This window comes from Stigmatopora nigra, chromosome 3 (genome assembly GCF_051989575.1).
Source record: "Stigmatopora nigra isolate UIUO_SnigA chromosome 3, RoL_Snig_1.1, whole genome shotgun sequence".
Classification (NCBI taxonomy): Eukaryota; Metazoa; Chordata; class Actinopteri; order Syngnathiformes; family Syngnathidae; genus Stigmatopora; species Stigmatopora nigra.
The window spans coordinates 1,356,188-1,376,965 of NC_135510.1; the positions used below are offsets into that span (position 1 = coordinate 1,356,188).

At 36.3% G+C, this 20,778-nt stretch overlaps 1 protein-coding gene and 2 long non-coding RNA genes across 12 annotated transcripts in view; 2 read left to right on the top strand and 1 right to left on the bottom strand.

Moving 5' to 3' along the window:
• LOC144194004 (C-myc promoter-binding protein-like) overlaps positions 1 to 15,930 on the bottom strand; it is a 35,580-nt gene extending 19,650 nt beyond the window's left edge. For 2 of the 10 annotated variants that reach the window (XM_077712732.1, XM_077712733.1), the window contains exons 1-14: positions 15,641 to 15,928; positions 14,883 to 14,973; positions 14,432 to 14,479; positions 7,573 to 7,903; positions 6,731 to 6,977; positions 6,428 to 6,497; positions 4,980 to 5,149; positions 3,573 to 3,856; positions 2,962 to 3,028; positions 2,385 to 2,443; positions 2,095 to 2,239; positions 1,427 to 1,602; positions 871 to 971; positions 443 to 658 (exon numbers count right to left, since the gene is read on the bottom strand). In XM_077712732.1, the coding sequence (XP_077568858.1) occupies positions 443 to 658; positions 871 to 971; positions 1,427 to 1,602; positions 2,095 to 2,239; positions 2,385 to 2,443; positions 2,962 to 3,028; positions 3,573 to 3,856; positions 4,980 to 5,149; positions 6,428 to 6,497; positions 6,731 to 6,977; positions 7,573 to 7,883 (1,846 nt within the window). In that variant the 5' untranslated portion in view covers positions 7,884 to 7,903; positions 14,432 to 14,479; positions 14,883 to 14,973; positions 15,641 to 15,928. Of the gene's footprint in view, positions 1 to 442; positions 659 to 870; positions 972 to 1,426; positions 1,603 to 2,094; positions 2,240 to 2,384; positions 2,444 to 2,961; positions 3,029 to 3,572; positions 3,857 to 4,979; positions 5,150 to 6,427; positions 6,498 to 6,730; positions 6,978 to 7,572; positions 7,904 to 14,431; positions 14,480 to 14,882; positions 14,974 to 15,640 lie in introns of those variants that run through there. The other 8 variants (XM_077712734.1, XM_077712731.1, XM_077712735.1 and 5 more) reach the window with 7 other exon arrangements.
• On the top strand, positions 5,645 to 10,399 carry LOC144194006 (uncharacterized). Its single transcript, XR_013325805.1, has 4 exons — positions 5,645 to 5,815; positions 6,765 to 6,859; positions 9,813 to 9,961; positions 10,023 to 10,399. It is a non-coding gene; the product is annotated as an uncharacterized LOC144194006 (long non-coding RNA).
• LOC144194007 (uncharacterized) lies at positions 15,043 to 20,431 on the top strand. The gene is made up of 3 exons (XR_013325806.1): positions 15,043 to 15,125; positions 20,020 to 20,177; positions 20,245 to 20,431. It is a non-coding gene; the product is annotated as an uncharacterized LOC144194007 (long non-coding RNA).
• Positions 20,432 to 20,778: the final 347 nt, after the last annotated feature.

A 20,778-nucleotide genomic window follows, 5' to 3' on the forward strand; every position in this document is an offset into this window, starting at 1 on the left:
ACATGTTCTCAGGATAAGCGGCCAAATAGAGGACATCAACAGCTGACGTAAATTGTCAAGCCATTTGATTCACAAAAACATTCTCAATCAAACAAAACATAAAAAAAAAACTATGGCTCATTATGGCTATGGATGCAATGGAGTCTGTCCAATCTAATGTTGGATAAGTCAGTATCCAGTCTTAACTTGTCGGAAGTCAAGTACATGGTACATATGTAGATAAAACTGTTAGGGTGAACAGGCAGAATCTCAGGTGAGTCTGACAGCTATGTTTTTGTCATGTTTTTAGATAAATATAGATTCAGAGGTTCTCTAGTCCTTGGAGAAAAACAACAAATAACCTCAGGATTTTAATTAACTGCTTTGTGAGGTGTACAAGCAGGCTGGTATCTTGGTTGGACCATTAGAAGTTTCTGTGTTTCAATTAAATGATTTCCCATACCTTGCAAGTCAAAAAGTGAGCTGGCATCTGTTGCCTTCTCAGAAGGTGCCTGGGTAATTGGTCGCAGAAAAGAGCGATATCCCTTTAAAATGGCTGCCATGAAGCGCAGAAAGGTTTCCTGAATCTCTAACTCCAAAGTATGGAGACTTTTCCCGCAGCTCAACTCCGATAAATCACTTATGCTCAGCTCGAGCAGGCTATCAGAGCGGTACTGGCCTAAAGACACACAAGAAGTATCATTGATAGTGCTTCAACAACAAATTAATTAGATTTTGTGTGGGAGCCACACATTTAGAACACTTTTAACCCAATAAGTGACATGAGGTTTTCCAGGTCTAATGCAAAACCACTTTCAGGGTGAAGTAAAAAAAAGGCAAACACTATAAAATGAAGCATCCTGATTTGTAATCAGCTCAGTTTGTACTCACCATCATGCAGTTGCTGGTAGAGATTGTTTAGCACATTCATTAGATTTTTACAAGCTTTCTTGGGCAAGCTCTTCCATGTGAGTGTTCGCTTGTCTTCATTACTAGAAAATAAGACAAACTAAGTTCTAGAGAGGCTAAAGGGCCAATAAAAACAGGTGGTGCAATTGAGACAAGGGAGCTCCAAACATACTGTGTCAAGCTAGTAATGAAGTTTAAAAGGAAAAAAAGAAGTGAAACATTGCTGTGTGCCTCAAAAACTAACAGAAAAACCTCTATGAGATAGAAAAAATAATCTGAACTTATGTGGCCAATTATACATTTGTGGAATATTCATGCTTGGGTAGAAATTGCTGGCACTTGTGCTATTCAGTAGTAACTCAAAAAAATATGAAATACATATACAAAGATCAATACAACCATTAAATCAAATGTAAAATGTAAATTAATTTAAGAAGTGGAAATAGTCACAAGATTCCCTGTGTTCAAGATTTTTTTTTTCCAAATTGACTTTTCAAAGGGGATGCACTCATACCTTAATAGTAGAGGTTGCACTTACTGGAATATGGTATTTGTGTCCAGGTCCACACAACTCACATCTGGCGGTGGGTCATAAAGCTCAAAATACCGAGAGTCCACTCCTACAATAAATGGACATGGGGCACTCAACACATCAGCCAAGGCCAGAGGGCAAAGAGGAATATATGGACATTGCCAGTGGAAGGGGAAGATCATCTGAGGACAATGACAATTTCAAATCAAAATTAGTGCAGTTACTTTATTAAAGGTTTGCTATGCATCTAATATTGTTCCAAAGAAAAACAACATTTCATTACATTTCATTTTATCCCCACTAGGGCCGTGGAGGTGGGGTGGTTGGCGGGTTGGGGATGTACTGAAGCCTCTCCCAGCAGCCTTGGGGCACGAGGCGGGGGACACCCTGAAACGGTGGCCAGCCAATCGCAGGGCACGAGGTGACAAACAACCATTTGTGGTCACACTCACACCCAGGGGCAATTTAGGGAGTCCAATCGGCCTTCCATGCATTTCTTTGGAATGTGGGAGGAAACCAGAGTACCTGAAGAAAACCCACGTAGGCAAACTTCACACAGGTGGACCAACCTGGATTTGAACCCAGGACCCCTCACACGCGCTAACCACTAACCCACTGGGTTGCCCATTAAAACGTGACAAAAACAGTATATACATTTAAATGTGGAAACTTACAGACACCAACGCTTCAGTTACACTGGTCAGGACTGCAGGCCGTAACGAGTGAACCAGAATCTTTTGTTCAGTGACAGCAAACACCAGCAGGGTGAGAGCATTCTCTGGGCCCAAGTTATGCAGCAATGTGGAAAATCGACCACCACTAAAGAAAAGGTATAAAAGATTAAGATATTATAATTCATGGCATAATAATACAAGGCCACAGAAAAATATTATTTAGTCAATGTGAAATTAGCTTTTACAAAATGTTAATAGCACAAGAGAATTTGCATTACAGACACTTTTACCTGAGTGGTAATGGAGAAAACACGGGCTGGCTTAACATCAGACTGTCATGGGGAGAAAGCTGCGAAAATGCCCAAATATGTATAGTTATGTAAGGATATAAATGCAATACAGTGTTCCCCCGCTACTTCGCGGTTCAGCTACTGCGGACTCAGAGCTTCGCGGATTTTTTTGGGGAAAAAAAAATACAAATATTACATTGAAAAAACATATTTTAGTTTTTTTGTTATAACATGAATTTCACTCTCTCTACCCGTATTCTATATGGTGTACTGTATACAAGGGGGTAAAAAAAACAATTAAAAAGTGTAAAAAAAAAAATATATATATATATATATTTTTTTGAATTAAATTCAAATTAAGCATTTTTGAAGGGGAATCCCTACTTCGCGGAAATTCACTTATCGCGGGTGGTCCCGGTCCCCATTAACCGCGATAACTGAGGGAACACTAAATTCCAATCTTTCATTAGATGGGTAAAAAAGTGAGAGTATCCCTTTGGTTAATTTCATAACAGTTACAAAAGATATCATAGTTGCACTTTTAGCAACACAGCAGGAAATTCTACTTCAAATTTACCTGCACGAGGATGCGAGGCCTCTGTGAAGAAGGAAAGGGAATCTTGTGCATGAAATGGGAAATGTGCCTGTGGAATAACAATACAATTTAAAAAAAATAAGGAAGCACAATGATTTGGGGCTACTATGTAGTGTTCTGTGCAGTAGTGAGCATGGAATAAATTCCAACAGAATCAAATGTCAAATTATTACAGGAACCCGTCCTGAGGCTGAATTTTAATTACTTTATGATATTTAATATGTAAAATTTTACTTTAATCATCCTTGAACTATTTTGACTAATAAGAATACATTACATTTTTGATTTGGTACATAATGCCAATTCAAATCTGGAAAAGTGGTGAAGACAGCAGCAAAGCAGATCACCCTCGCCAGGGTTAGCACGTGGGTACTTATGTATTGGTGCCATCTCTTCTTAAATCTTAATGTAACACTTGTATAAGCCTATTAGGTATCCTGATATGGCAGTAAACATTTGTTCTGAACCAGTCTGACCATGGCATAATAGGCTGTCTAACTGGGAGAAACTTCTATGTTTCCTAAGACAAAACGGAAGTCACAAATTTAAAAAATAATAAAACAAAAGTCAATTACTAAATATGAATAACTCACTTCTCAATTGGCAGGGCATGAGGCCCAGAGATGGAATATCGATACAGAAAGGTGAGGAACTTGCGAAAAGCATCGAAGAAGGGCCAGTGAGAAAGCAGGCAGATACATTTGTTGGTGTAGACTGAGCAGGTGGAGGAAGTAGTATTGCTGGTGACAACGGTTGGGCTGTTGCATGGCGAGGCTTTGGGTGTATCGGCGATAAGCAGACCCAGCTGACCGCTCTGTTGATCTGTTAGACACTCCTGCGGGTAGGGTTCATAGAATTGTATGGCAGCACCATAGACCTGAAAAAAAGGGGAATAAGCATGTTAGATGACTAGCTCGCCATGTTACAGTCCCAGTGTAATGTTAAACCTACATTATTATATCTATGGTGACGTAATGTACACTTGTCACTGTATATTGTACAGGCTGTGAGCTTTCTAATCCATAATGCATATATAGGCTTTAATTGGCATCTTCATGAGAAAAAAGACATTCAGACCCAAGTATTTTACGACCATTTAAGGAGGAAAATACTAGAAATGCACTGAATATTAAAATTCTTGGCAGAATCTGAACACTGTGAAGGTGAAAAACTTTATTTATCTTCAAAATGCTATTATTCTTAACAATAATAGTATATATACATATAAACATGTATACACATATACACACATACACACGAATATACACATATATACATTTATGTATATATGTATACATATATAGTAAATGTAGTAAAGTAAAATTATTTGATGTAAAATATATCTTTACTTAGGAAAAATCGTGTGACACAAAAACTTCTGGAACCAATTAATTTCCTTAGTAGATGCAATATTGCTTATAAAAATTCATTTATTTTTGGAACCACCTATCCTCACAAGGGTCATGAAGGGCGCTGGAGTCTATCCCAGCTGACTTCAGGCATTAGATGGGTTACACCCTGAATTGGTGGCGTGTCAATCGGAGGGCACGAGGTGACGGAAAACCGTTCACGCTCACACTCATATCCAGGGGCTATTTGGGGTGTTCAACCAGCCTACCATGTATGTTTTTGTAATGTGGGAGGAACTTGGAGTACCAGGAGAAAACCCACCCACTTTCCTGGGATTGAACCCAGGACCCCAGGACTGAAAAATGTAATAAAAAAAACATGAATAAGCATAAAAAAAAACAAATAAGAGCAATGCTTATTAATCAACATCAAAGGGAGAGGTCAACATAACATGGAGTCAGTTATTGTGTTTGGCTACAAAATTCCCATGCTTCCCAGAAATTCCTCATTTTGGCCATGATCAAAGCAAAGGAGCTTTATCAGTGGTACAACTAGGTTGCTTGTTTAGGACACAAATTGGGACAACTAAGTTTTGCCATGCATTGTCTGAGTTTAACAACACATTATATATATAAAAAATAGAAAGAAACCTTCTCTCCAGAAGCTCCAGTTAGGACAAATGTAGAGAAAACAGGCAGAGAGTATTTGGTGCTGACGGGCCAACACTCAATCGTGGCTCCCATGGGAAGGCAGAAGAGAGGAACAGATTCTGGCAGTGGAAATGACTCATAGTCGTCCTCTGGATATCTGCTGAATAACCCTACACGAGAGGAAAAATATTCGCTTGGCTAGTTTTGCTTATACAGTGGTACCTCGACATAAGAGCATTTCGATAGAGTAAAATTTTGAGCAAATAATTATCTCTAGATACGAGACAAATTTCGAGATACGAGACAGCCAGGTGGACAAGGTATGAGAGGCTGTTTATGATTTTAGCGCAGTCTTTTTTTGCCACATCTGTTTCATGTATAACAGATATCTACGAGCACTGGGCGGAGCGTTGCATTTTTTTCAGGATTTTTTTCTGTCACTCAGCGCGAGATATGGAGCGATCGCTAATACGAGGAGCACATATCACTTCTCGTTGGCTTCTCATAAGAACATCAGGGCCACTGGGTCTCTCCCCGCAACTCCCTTGTGTAATGTCTCTGGTCACAACTCCCTCTTTGTAAGGTCTCTGCGAGCACTGGGCGGAGCGTTGCATTTTTTATTTTTTTCCCCCCTTAGCCTTTTAGCTCCCGTTGGTGGAGCGATCGCTAATACAAGACTATTTCTTGTTGGCAAGATGTCGTGCATTATCCTATTGTGAGGACATTTGTGTGCATCATTTTCGGAATATTTTGAAGGGAATTCAAAAACAAACAGCTCATCGATAGGGAAAGTCAGTGTGGAGGCGGGGCAAGCAGCCAAACCGGCCAGGAGAAAGGTACCAAACTTAAAAACAAAATTAGAATTAAGTTTAGTGTAAGGTTAGATTAAACTTAATTTTGAGTATGTCTACATCGTAATCCAAGTTCATTTAAATTTGTTATGAAACAAAATCCAATATCCTGTTGTTGGTGTTTTTCAGAGAGTTGGAATGAATTAATTTGTTTTTAGTTCGTTTCAATGAGAAATGTTCATTCGAGTTACGAGAATATCGACATACACGCTCAGTCCCGGAACGAATTAAGCTTGTATCTCGAGGTCCACTGTACTATATATTAGCACTTCAATACAATCAGCAAAGTCATGAAACTTAAAATTTGGGCTCGTTTTTTTGGTCAGGTTGCAAAATTTCTGTCTTCTTCAAATCAAAACAGATGTATAATTTTAAAAGTATGTTTGCTAGCTCAAGACATGTCCTGGAACACAGAAAATAAAGAGAAAATAAAGAAAACAAAATAATGTAAATAATCTAATCAATGTAAAACTTTTTATCAATCTAACCAACACATATGTTAATGTGTATTATACTCATTTATGTTGACCAATGGACCTACATTTCCTAGATTATTCAATAATTCAATTCAGAAACACAAGGCAATATTCAGTTTACCTGCTTTGTATGATATCGAGTTGGTTTTGGTCACAGACTTCTTATAACATAGGTAAACAGACGAACCCCACTGAAATTAGCACATGAAAGAACAAAGGGAACCTTTAATGTCATATTTTTGGATGTTCATTGATTTTGCTGACATTCAAATATCTGAACTTTTTTTTGGGAGCTAAAAGGCAATCTTAAGGAAAACATCCGCTTATGGGCTACTATGTTCTACTTTGAACTACAGACTTTTTTGGTGCATCGTGTGTGTGTTTACTAGAATGTCTTAGTTCCAAACACATTTTTTTGTCTTACCATACTGCTGTTAAGATTTTTCTCAACCTTGCAGAAGGTGTGAGGAGGAATCTCTCCTTTACTTGGGATAATGATACAGATGTCAGTGACAGCCAGAGAAGCATGCGGTTGGCTCTCAGGTGCCCGTCGGTAAGTGACATAGATGCGCTGGGAGGAGTTTCCACTGATGTTGGCAGGGCGACCAGAAGGTGTGGTCTGAATAAGTTGACAGCCTTGTTTTAACCTTTCCTTCCACTCATAGAGAACACTGTGGGAGTAAGGCCAATGGAGTGACCAATTACACAAAACAAATAGATGTTTATGTGGTCAATTAACATGATTTTGTCAGAGAAAAGCAGCTTATATGCGAGTAAATACGGTAGTATGAAATGTTACCATGACAAAACAGTGAAACGGTTAGTGAATGCCCACAGATACTAACTATTTCTTTTGCATTGTTGTCACCAGAGACCTTTTTAAAACTATGAAAACTTCTAGAAATGTTGTAATCAGCAATGATGTATACGCACTTGTCCACAAAGAAGTGTCCAGTTCTCATTAGTCTCACTCGTGTCCACAAAATTGTAACCCTTCATAACTTTCAGCACACAAAGGCTCTGATACCCTGAACAGAGGCTCTTTGTCAGTCCCTGATAAGCACAACACTCTTTATACTAAGACTCGAGCCCATTGTCATATATTGCCTGTTACAAGAGAACAGGATGACTGAGGAAACATTGAATTTCTCCACTTAAAGACATGTTGCTCGGGGAACACTACTGTACTTTTTCCACAAATTTAGATAATATAATAAATATTTTATATATTTTATTAATGATAATAAAAATTATCTTGATTCTTACCCGAGATCAATAAGTGGTGGCTTGTCACAACCTCGTCTGTAGCAAAGGAAAATCTGGGGTAGCATTAGCCCTCCATTGTTGAGGTCAGCACAATGTCCACCTGGTGTCGTCTCAATACACGTGAATCCTGGTGGAATCTCATCGCCCATGGAACGGATGATTACTGCCACATCAGTGATGGGTGACTTCGGCTTGGCAGTTTTGTGGCAGGCGTCGTCAAAGTGGATTTCTCGGTCCAAAGGCTTGGATGAGTCTGTTAGACCGGCCACCACAAAGTAGTCGGCTACACGAGGGCCTTTGTCTTCCATCATTTCCCATTCCCACCAAGTGCCTGTAAGGATTATGGTGGACAGATTAAAGAAATTTGAACAGCGAAAAAAGTTTCACACAAAACGATAGTTTCCCAAAATGAATTTTTCCATTTAAGAGGTGTTGGTACGCTTCCTTAAAAACTGGTCATTTGGAGAACTGGCGCCAGATTGCTAGGGATGTGACAACATATCACATGGTATGGTAAAATATCTTGGATTGATTTCCTGCCCATCACTATTGTATTTCCATATTGTGCGATAATCCAAATCATGAGTGTTGTATCACAAAATTATATCATATCGTGAGGAACCCAGAGATTCCCATCCATACATGTTATCACTCTCTTCAGAGATATTTTACTTCTGAATTATCGACTCAGACATTGGTATCTATTTGGAAGAACAAAAGGTTAAGTGAATCAGACTCAGGGGCAAATTAAAGGTTTTCAGTACCTCCATTTCAAGATTTCTACGATTAAATACTTGTCAATGAAACATACACCACTCACGTGAATGAACTCTGCATTCAAGTCCTACAATGTAACTTTGCAACTGTATTAAAGTACTGGTGAGTTACTTTAGCTGATTTCATTTTTGGTGAGATATTATTACATTTCAGTTACCAAAATTTCAAAAAGATTTTGTCAAAACAGCCGGATCAAATTAACTGTTTTAAATGTAAAATGACCTGTTGTGTCCACTGCAATGCATTTGCAGAACCCTAAGAATTTTTAATGAAATGTGATTATTGACTCTTTCATGTTAATTTGCAATGTGCGCCCCTATATTTAGGTAGGGGCTACTTTGCTCCTGGTAAAATAAGTTTTTTTCTCAACCACTGTAAATGCAAAGTAGAGGCAGCACTTCACTGAGCAGTTGTCACATGAGATGCCAAACAATGACAGTCCTGCGTGCTATGCTGTCAATCATCTAAAAATACAATGCAAACCAGACAGCTTACACAATATCACAATATCTAAAACTACCCTCAATTGGTTGTTTGCGTTGTTTTCAGTACAATCCTTGTTTTTGTTTATGAAAAGAATTGTGAACTGTTCAGTGTAAATACAAGTGAATAATGATAAACAGTATCTACATGGCACATTCACTTAAAATAAACATCAACTTAATCTTCAGCTATACAAAATGATTTTGTTAACAATAAATTGAATTGCAAATGATAAATGATGGAAAATTGTTGCAAGCAATTATTAAAAACAGCCATTGGTCAATACGGAATGTGTAAAAGTGCTTGTAATTCGAAAAAATGTGCAAACCCCCCAAAAAAACACATTAACAAGAAGCATTAAGTAGACCATATTTGCTCAAGTAGGCAACAAAAAGTGGTTGTTTGTCATGAATGTAGCGGTGTGGGGAATTGAATCACCCAGCTAATTTCCCTAAAAATTATCTTAGTTTTTCTCTGCCTAGTGTTACAGTTCTCCATTGCTGTGTAATAAACTGCTTCAAAACCATTAACCTTGGACACTGCTTGAGGGACTGTTCAAAATCTTTCAAACTAGTCAGTTTTCACCAGCACAATGTTCGATCAAAACGGCTAATAACCTGAGGGAAAAAAATGGCTCCCTGTTCTCAATCTCAAAATCCCCCACCCTTATGTTGCAACCAATAAAACAGCAGGTGAGCGTAACACCTGTCGCTACCTGATATTCTGTAAGGAAACCAGGTGGCTCCGAGGAAAAAGTATCCCAGGACAGGTTGGAAGTCTTCGCAGGCAATTGAAAACCATTTCCTCAAACCAGGAGCCTTGTTGGAGTATTTTTTTTCCTATTCCATTTTTTAAAGTGCTGATGCTTTCCAACTTGAACTTGTAAGATTACTGCTGGGGTTCAAACATGAGCTCACTTAAATGTCTAAACCTGCTTCCACAAGGGGTTTGTCAGAAACAATGTGAAATGTCATTCACAGCTGTCTTGACTAAAATAACAGTGAGACTGGTGTGAAGGATCGGCAAATGGGCTCTCTGGCGAGTTTGGAACAACCAAATCACTGGTCTGGGCTCCAGCTGTGTAGTCAACCAACTGAGACAGCCACAGCAGGACAGACACATGGAGGAGGTAAAAAGGAATGTGCTCATGAACATAAACACAAGCTAACCCCACATCTGTTTTAAGTTAGAATGGAAGAGATGGCGTTTGGATTCCACGACCTAAAGTCCTATATGATCTAAATGGGCAGATGACCAACTTATGGAGGTTCACAATACAACATCAATATTTCCACATGTGCACAAGCAATTTTTATTGGTATTAATTCCTTCATCTTCCATACCGTGCATCCTTGTAAGTGTTGCTGGAGCCTACCCCAGCTGAATTTGGGACCAAAGGAAGACTACGCCCTAGAATGGTCACCAGTTAGTCATAGGGCACAGAGAGACAGACGACCATTTACAATCATAATCATACTGGCACCAGCAAGAATCGAGCCCGTGCCTGCCAGCACAGAAGTCAGACGAGAAAACCATTGCACCATCCTGTGGCATTTTTAAAGTTGTCAATGTTATTCAACTTTATAGAACACATTTTTTAAAAATTCACAATAAAATAATGGATGTAGAAAATGTATTGACGTTATCATAAGTTGGATCTTTTTTTGTATCTTGAGTCACTCATTTGCATCTTAAAAGGTTTTGTAACCTGAATATTTCATACTTAGAGGCATTCGTAAGGAGAGGTATGACTGTATAAATGAATGGAGCCAAGCACTGATCTAGCACCCAAATACCAACGTTGTTAAAAGGTCTTATTTTTGTCTTATTTAAGTTTGAAATTTAAAATTACATAACATTTTGATCCCTTTGTGATGGGTGGTCTTTCATGTCTGACCAAGAGTTAGACTTCATAGATCTAGAACACCACACAAACACAATACAAACGATGTGTATTTCATAGAAACTATCAATCTGTGTGAGAAACGAAAAGGCAATTAAATATTTTCTTCACATAACCTCATTGTAAATAGTAAAAACAATAGACCCTAATTACAAAAATACCAAGTCTATCAAAATAATAGTTTAAACAAAGTTTTCAAATATATAATGTTTGAATAATCTGTTTTACATTAAAGGCATGTTAAAAAGACTATATTGGCAAAACATTGGACTATTTTATAGACCCCCACCCCCAAAAAAGTAAAAGAAAATATCAATACATTAATCCTTTTGACTCGATTCCAATCCTCTACATATCATGTAACAGGGCCCAATTTCCAATTATGTGACGGGATTAGGGAGTAATCTTGCAAACCCACTAACTAACTAACAGTGATTAAAAATACCTCTTGCCTTAAGATGTGGTTGTGCTCAAAACTAACCTGTCACATTCAAAGCCATGTTAAATGAGAATCACCAAATTTGCAGGGTGGGTTAATGACAAATTAAGTCCAACATCTCTAATGGGATTTCCTTTTGTATTCAATTTTCCAGAACACAAAGTTGCACGGCACTTGTATTGAATCAGAGGGATAATCAAAGTTAAATTAGTAGATGCCACATGCAGTAAAGGAATCTATTTACTGCTTCAAGACCATAGTGCAAAATAAGACAAGTTTTTGCCAAATTAATCAAACAATTAATTAACAATTCTCATTTAGGACTCCAAACTAACCCCTGAATTGGATTGGATAACTTTATTGATCCCGTAACCGGGAAATTTCATTGTGACAATAACAATTTCGATACGGGAAAGGCCTAGTTACACATAGTTACAAATTAGACAGGCCACATTTTGCCTCCAAGATTTCAGAAAATGCACGCTTAAATATTTTAGTTAACTGTTATGATCCATGGGTCATGTTTAAAAAATAATAATTACCATTACATATTTGTTGTTGCTGATATGCCTCCAATATAATTGTAGGTTTCAGTTCATTTACCGCTGCTAAAACTGACAACCAAGCACTCAACATTTGCTGAAACAGACTGTGACCTACAAACGCTGCATAATATGTTTAAATATTGTTAAAATAAAATTGACACACATGATCTAATTGTTTCATAATTTTAAAAAGACAAGAGTGCAGGCTGCAATATTAATCTCAGGCCCGGAATAATATTAAAACAAAGATTGCAAATTAAGCAAAGAACAATTATTTTAGATATTTTCCAATGCACAAGGAAAATTGGGATCATGAATCCTGTGCAACATTTACCTACACAATACAAAAAATTAAAAATACTTCTAAACCGAAAGTATTTCAATCACTTATGTCTTTAAAAAAATACTAAACAGTTGAGGAAAACTTGTTTGTTTACATAACCTATATCCAAATGGATATATTTTAGCACCATGAAGTATTGAGGATTGAAGAAAAAAAATATTCCAAATTAAACAATTAACAATTACTGTTTTAGATATTTTCCAATGCACAAGGAAAATTGAGATCATGAATTCTGTGCAACATTAACTACACAACACACAAAAAAACTTCTAAACCAACAGCATTTCAATAACTAAGTCATTAATTTTCTTTGATAAACAATTTGGTAAAATAAGGACAAGAACACTTGTTTTTTTTTATAGAACCATATCCAAATGGAAATATTATAGCACTATAAAGCCATGACGATTGAAGCGCCACACCATCAAAGGAATATATATTGAATTGGTGCTATGGTGGGTGTAATGGATACCCTCCAGCCCTATGCAGGACTATGTGAGAAAACCTCACTTTATGTAAACTTCAAAGAAAGTTGAAGATATCACAGACATTTTCCCTTCCAGGCTAAGGGAAAATTGATTGTTACCAGTTACTCCAGGCAAATAAAAAAAGACATGAAAAATGCCACGTGGAGGCTCGCAGTGTTACCCATACATTAGTGGTAGGCTGCCACACTTTCTCACAGTCCTACGAGTGTGTCTCTGCTAATTAATACTTATTCTGATATAACACTGCAAATTTACTGTACTTCAATTCACTTTCATATTAAAAGTATTGAAAATTAAGTTTGACAGCTGATATTACTTATAATAATATAAGATCTGTTTTCAGAGTGATGATGTTGTCACACTCCTCCAGCAAGTTGAATGGTGTTTATGTTTGTTCTATTTGTCTGCATTTTTGTTTTATTTGCCAAAACCCATGTACAGTTGTTAAAGATCATCTGCCTTCAGGCTTACAGTGTGTGTTTTATAGCCATTTATCTCACTTGTTTATAAAACAAAGCTTCCTGTTTATATTCTTGTGCCGGACACTAACTAACCCTAACAAATTAAGAGACCATACGATTTGTTGTGGCACAGTTTAGTTAATTTTAATGTTTATTTAACAGTAAGAATGCAATACAAAATGGTAGTTTCCAGCGGTTCCAAATAATATTTGTTATCAATTTTAGACATCCATCACACAGCTTTAGTATGCTTCCAAGTTTTTGTCACAGACTACCACGCTATTTTCGGGCTCAGAGAGTTTATTTCCACAGTAGTAGAGTCGGATCCAAATTTAGTGAATATTGTAATGAAGGTGTTAATGATAACATATCACAGGGAGTGTGCTACTAGTACTGCAAATGAGAAATCAGGACAAGCCAAATATCATTACCATCCATTTAATAACATGTAACTCCAACTTTTTGATTACCCTTAAATATACTAGGTGGCACGGTGAAGTGGTTTAAACGTCTGCCTCACAGGTCTAAAAATCAAGGGTTCACTCGCCGGTGGGTTCCAATTTTCCTGCCTGGATTTTCCATGTTCTCGTGCGCGGGTTTTCAAAATCGCCTATTCTTGATTTCAGGCGATTTAGTGTATCAAAACATAATTGAACCAAGTCTTTGACTGCTTTATTTGGAGTAATAACTACATTCATAGCAATATTCCTAATGGAATAATCTATCTACATCTTTTAATTTAAAAAATTGGATTTTAACAATGCTGTCGTTAGTATGTTATTAATGTCGAGTGCGATTGAGGATCCTGTGCTAAATTCCTTTTCCAACTGTACGTTAGCCAATTAATTATATAAAAAATATTTAAAACCAAAAATACTCCCTTACAGTTTTCTCCGGGTACTCTGTATTGGACAAAAAAAAATATGCCTCGAGCTACAAAAAATTATATGTATATAATACAATGAAGGCAACACAAGCTGTATGTATATCAATATTCATATACTATCAAAATGCATTGAATTGAATGCTTTTATTGTGATTATACAAGTACAATGAGATATAAAGCTTCACCATAAATTGCACACATAAATAAGCGGTCATAAAAAATTACCGTATTCGCATATTAGCTGCCACCGCATATAAGCCGCCACCGCAAATAAGCCGCACTCTTAAAATTGCCTTAAAATTTTTGAATTTTACAATTTCTCCATTTAAGACACCCCTGTATTCACAACATTTACCTCCATATTGATGGTTTTAATAGGGAGTACCAATCTGTTACTTTGAAGGGAAAAATCTTTAAAAAATCATGACACGCGGTATTTCTGAGATACCATTGTTACTCGCATATAAGCCGCCCCCGCGTATAAGCTGCACCGTTAAAATTCCCTTAAAATTGTTGAATTTTAAAATTTCTTACGTATAAGCCGTCTTCCGATTCACAATGGTGAGTGGTATTTCTGGGATACTGTATAAATCAAAAGCACACTATTAGGGTCGATATCATGAGGAATTAATTCATCCAGTAATGGTTGTTTTCTTACTGCAAAACAGGAAATAACCCGACAATAGTAAATATTACATTGCCGACATCTACTGGTGAAATGAGTATAGCAAGTCTTGTGCGCATATATGCGTACCTTTGATCCAGTCATAATTTTTTTTTGTTCCAAAATGGCTTATATGCGAGATATTATGGTACTGTATGAATTGAAAAGGATCATCTTCTGGATTGCACATGATTTGGGTCAATATCATAAGGAAGTTCATATTCCTGCTTTCGTAAAGGCAAAATATCAAATTATTAAATTTGAAAAAAAGAAGTCTCTTGATGAGAACCTTTTTAATGACAAAAATGAAAATGTTCTTACCAGAAGTTTAAGATGTTGTGGCGCCCATATTGCTTCTAATGTCGAAATATCTCGATTCTTTCGATGGTTCATATTACAGCAATAGTTGTCACTTTCGAACAAGAAATAAAAAGAAAAAAATCAAAGTGGAAAAACGAAGTCACGTGAGCAGTGCTGACAAGGTAAACATGACTAGCACATGTAACAAGGCTACTCGTGTCTGCGGCTACTCCGGTTTCCTCCCACATTCCAAAGATATGCATGGTAGGATGATTGAACACTCTAAATTGCCCCTAGGTATGAGTGTGAGCTTGAATGATTGTTTGTCTCCTTGTGCCCTGCGATTGGCTGGCCACCAATTCAGGATGTCCCCCGCCTCTGGCCAAAAGTCAGCTGGGATAGGCTCCAGCACCTCCTAACCTTAGTGAGAATAAAGCGGTTCAGAAAAAGAGATGAGGTGTATTTTCTCATGGTATTTATAGCGCCACAAAAAGCAGAGGGAGTGAACGTGTCAGAGACGGCGCCAACTATAACGTGACATTAATTCAGTAACCAGCAGAGGTGAATTATGCATTTGCCGGACTGCAACAACCTGTGGCACATCCAATTCTAAGCTGCAAGCTAGCGAAGAAAGCAGACACATGTTCGATACCACAATTCAGTATTGAGCGGTGACATACAGAAGGAAGAAAGCAAAGATGGTGAACTGGCTTCGTAGCCATTCTGTTCAAGAAAACAAGCGGCAGCTGCATTCGAAAGAGTCACCATTCCCTACTTACCCCAGTTGCAAGCGATATTTTTAGTCCTCCGGGCGCAGTTTTGTCGGGTGTCATCTACCGGCGCCACTGCATGTTCACGGAAGCCATCTTTGTGTGAATACGTATCTTCAAAGGTCCCGGAATGTGACTGTTGAGTCCGGCCAAGCGAAACGTGTCCGCTGTCCTGTCAGTCAACGCGCGGAGCCGGGCCGGCTGTCCGCTCAGCCGCCATTTTGGTTGTGATGCGAAGAATCCGCTGTCCGGGGCGTGCGCGCGCACGTACATACGCGCCCGCGGGCCGCCGTGCACACATGAACACGGACACCTGACGCTGACCTTATTGTTTTCCTATATTGAGAGGTTCTCATCATTTTCAACCTGGACAAATTGGACCCTAACTAGGGCGTACAAAGCACTTAACCTTCTTGTCGTGTGATTATACCTAAGTAGGTTGGTCCTCTCTACTTCACCATTTTGTTGTTATGACCTTTTTAAGTTTTTCGAACCTTGTTGTATGTAGCCCCGTGACTATTTTCATTCATTCATTTTCTGAAACACTTTAATATATATATATATATATATATATATATATATATATATATATATATATATATATATATATATATATATATATATATATATATATATATATATATATATATATATATATATATATATATATATATATATATATATATATATATATATATATATATATATATATATATATATATATATATATATATATATATATATATATATATATATATATATATATATATATATATATATATATATATATATATATATATATATATATATATATATATATATATATATATATATATATATATATATATATATATATATATATATATATATATATATATATATATATATATATATATATATATATATATATATATATATATATATATATATATATATATATATATATATATATATATATATATATATATATATATATATATATATATATATATATATATATATATATATATATATATATATATATATATATATATATATATATATATATATATATATATATATATATATATATATATATATATATATATATATATATATATATATATATATATATATATATATATATATATATATACATACATACATACATACATACATACATACATACATACATACATACATACATACATACATACATACATACATACATACATATATATATATATATATATATATATATATATATATATATATATATATATATATATATATATATATATATATATATATATATATATATATATATATATATATATATATATATATATATATATATATATATATATATATATATATATATATATATATATATATATATACATATATTTATATGTACATATATTTATATGTACATATATTTATATGTACATATATTTATATGTACATATATACATATATACATATATACATATATACATATATACATATACACATATATACATATACACATATACACATATACACATATACACATATACTCATATACACATACACATATACACATATACACATATACACATACACACATATACATATAAATATATATATATATATATATATATATATATATATATATATATATATATATATATATATATATATATATATATATATATATATATATATATATATATATATATATATATATATATATATATATATATATATATATATATATATATATATATATATATATATATATATATATATATATATATATATATATATATATATATATATATATATATATATATATATATATATAAATATGCCATCATTTACGTTGATGAAATAATAATTACAAAAAATAACACTCAAATACACAATTTTCTCCCGTTCAATTTCTTAGTGATTAAATTATTTCCTCACATTGCGTTGCGATATTAATTCCAGAAACTGAATTTCACATAAATGTTATTTGTACTAGTTTTTTGTTGAATTTGTAATCTTTTTTGGTTGTTGTTATCTGATATAGCAGTTCTTTCTACAAGCTAAAATATGTTGAAAATTTGTTTCTTCTCTTAATCGCGCTCAACAAAATATGACTGAGTAGTGATCATTGAGTACGTCCCTCACAATTTTGTGTTCTATCCTTGGCTTCAGTCTTTCTATGTGGCTTTTGGCTGAGTTTAACACTCCAAATTGTCCCTGTTTGTTTCCTTTTCCCCTGCGATTGACTGGTAACCGATTCAGGGTGTCCCCCGGGTCTGGCCCGGAGTCACCTGGCATAGGCTCCAGCACCCCCCACGACCCAAATGAGACTGAAGGGGTTCTGTCCGCCGGCTCTGGCCCGGAGTCAGCTGGGATAGGCTCCAGCACCCCCCATGACCCAAATGAGACTGAAGGCATTCTGTCCGCCGGCTCTGGCCCGGAGTCAGCTGGGATAGGCTCCAGCACCCCCCACGACCCAAATGAGACTGAAGGGGTTCTGTCCGCCGGCTCTGGCCCGGAGTCAGATGGGATAGGCTCCAGACCCCCCACGACCCAAATGAGACTGAAGGGGTTCTGAGAATGAGATGAGATGAGATTTTCCGCGCATACGAGTTGAAGCATCTACGACTATACGTTGACGAGGACATGGAGGATAGATGGATGGAATGATGTACTATAATATATTACCGCCATCTACCGGTGACAGTGGTTAGACACAAATCGGCTTCCTTTATTGAATTATCAACTTCAGTAGCGGGGGAACACTGTATTCCAGAGGCGTGTCTCGTTGAGAAAGAGCAGTGGATAATCTGGACAATTGTCTTCCTTAATCCTGAGAAAACTGATTTACTCATTTTTGGCCTTACCAACATCGTTTAAACACTTGCCTGTGTCGAGCATGCTTGTGTTTAACCACCCAACTCTAAGCTTTGATAATAACACTATTATCCAAAACGACATGAAAAAAAACCTTGGTGTTACTTTTTACTCATTTATTTATTCTCTGTTGCACATAAAGCAAGAAACTAAAACAGGTTCCTTCCCTCTCCACTAATTTGTAAAAAAAATGGCCACTTTTATCCAACAAATAATGCAGAAACCATTGTTTATGCATTTGCTCTGTCTTGCCTTGACTCGTACAATGTAATGCTTCAGCGTCCAGAATTAAGAGCGAAAAATTAGTACAGAATTCCAGTGTGTCTTTTGACGAGGATCATCATTAGGGTTGCGGGAGGTGCTTAAACCTATCCCAGCTGACTTCGGGCCAGAATCGCTCGCCATCCAATCGCAGATCTAGTCATTTTATTTGATTAAAATAGTAGAATAAGATTACATACAAAATTAAATGTTTACCCAAAATATTTTAATTTTATTATCTCAAAAGCCAAACTTACTTTTTGAGGTAATTTGGTATGTTTTTCCCCCAATGTAAAGTAGTTTTTGTCTCACTGACATCTAATTTAATGTAGAAAAATGTTGCCACTCGTACTGTTACTGGAATTTTTTCCTCTTCATTATTGATTTTTTAAGAAGCTTCACGTGTTTACATGGTCAGGGTGGAGACATACAAACACTATGTGTGCTTGTGCATGTGTGTGAGTGGGTGGCTGTGTGTGTACTATGTATGGTATGGTTACTACAACAATAATTACTAAAAACTATTTCAAGTACTCGAGGGACAAACAACATTTTGATATTTGAAAAAAAATGATGATTAGTAAGTCAAAAAAACACAAAATCCATTTTATTTGATGGTTTATAGTGGAGAAGAACATAAACAAAAGCCTGTTTTCAGCCTAGTGACCAACCATCTGACATGGGAGCAGATGTTTTATCAATGCCGCACTCGAGTTTATGGGTGCATGTCCAATGGTATAAATAATGGCACAAAATGGCTGCTCACGTGAGCGGTGTCACTTGTTCGTGTTCAGCCAAAAGTTTCTCTATAATGAGACATCAAGAAATTAATCATTTGTATCCTTCAGGTCGAGGAGAACACCTATTAAATTGAATTGAATGCTTTTATTGTCATTATACAAATATAATGAGATTTAAAGATTTCACCACATGGAGCACAAATAACAGCAGACGGACAAATAAATCAATAAATAAGTAGTCTATGTGAGGTCAGCAGAGTGAAGCGCACTTGTTCCGTCTGAAGTCCAGGATGAGTTCCATGGTTTGTTTTGGAGACGTTCAGCGCCAAGTCGCACCAATCGAGTCCATTGACCGTCAGGGCCTTTAAGGCCTTCTCTGCTGGTCTAAGAAATATCTGAATCATATATCTTGTCAATACTTAGAAAATAATTCCAAATTGTTTGTTGCACTGCTTCCAGATGTGTGTTTTCATATTGAAGCATTTAACCAATCACATTTCAGCCATTATTTGTTGCCAGGGTCAGAAATCTGCCTCAAGGCCTTCACAATCCGTTCTGCAGGCTCTGTTACATTAAACAAGCGTCGATAAGACTGTTGCTTTAACCAATCAGTGGGAGTATTTAAAGCCACCAGGAACATGACCACGCTGCTGGACGCTTTAGCAGTTCACAGTTAGGTACCCTCTCGTGTTTTCTCCTTGCCTGCCTTATTTATCTATGACCAATAAATTGTTTTGCTCCCAGTATTCCAACCACGCTCAGCCCCACGACCACGAATCACGGACCACGGACAATGACTTCGCCTTTGCCCTTGTCCTCTCCACTCTGGACTTCACGACGGACATCACGGCTACCGACCTTTTACGACTAACGACTCGCCTACGCTATTCCTTCTTGTGCTTTCCCATCTCTTGGACGATTCTAATGAAGATTCGAAAAGACCAGACTCGCAGCCCTCGCCTGCAAGGAGTCAAATTCTACATATTCATATTTGACTGACTAAAATAGCATTGGAATTTATAAAATCTCCGCAGCCATTTTCGGTGGCCACTTATACTAGAAATATGAAAGAAATATGTTTTTCTACACTATAAAACATTATAAAAAAATAATTTTCTGTTTTTCTTCAATTTATTGAACAAGATAGGTGCCTTGGTGGAAGTTTGGTTAGCAATTCCACTTAACAATTCTGAGATATCCCCTTGTCCACGTGGCTTTTCTCCTGAAATTTCAGTTTCCTCCCACATCCCAAACACGTGTTATAGGGTGGTTGAACAC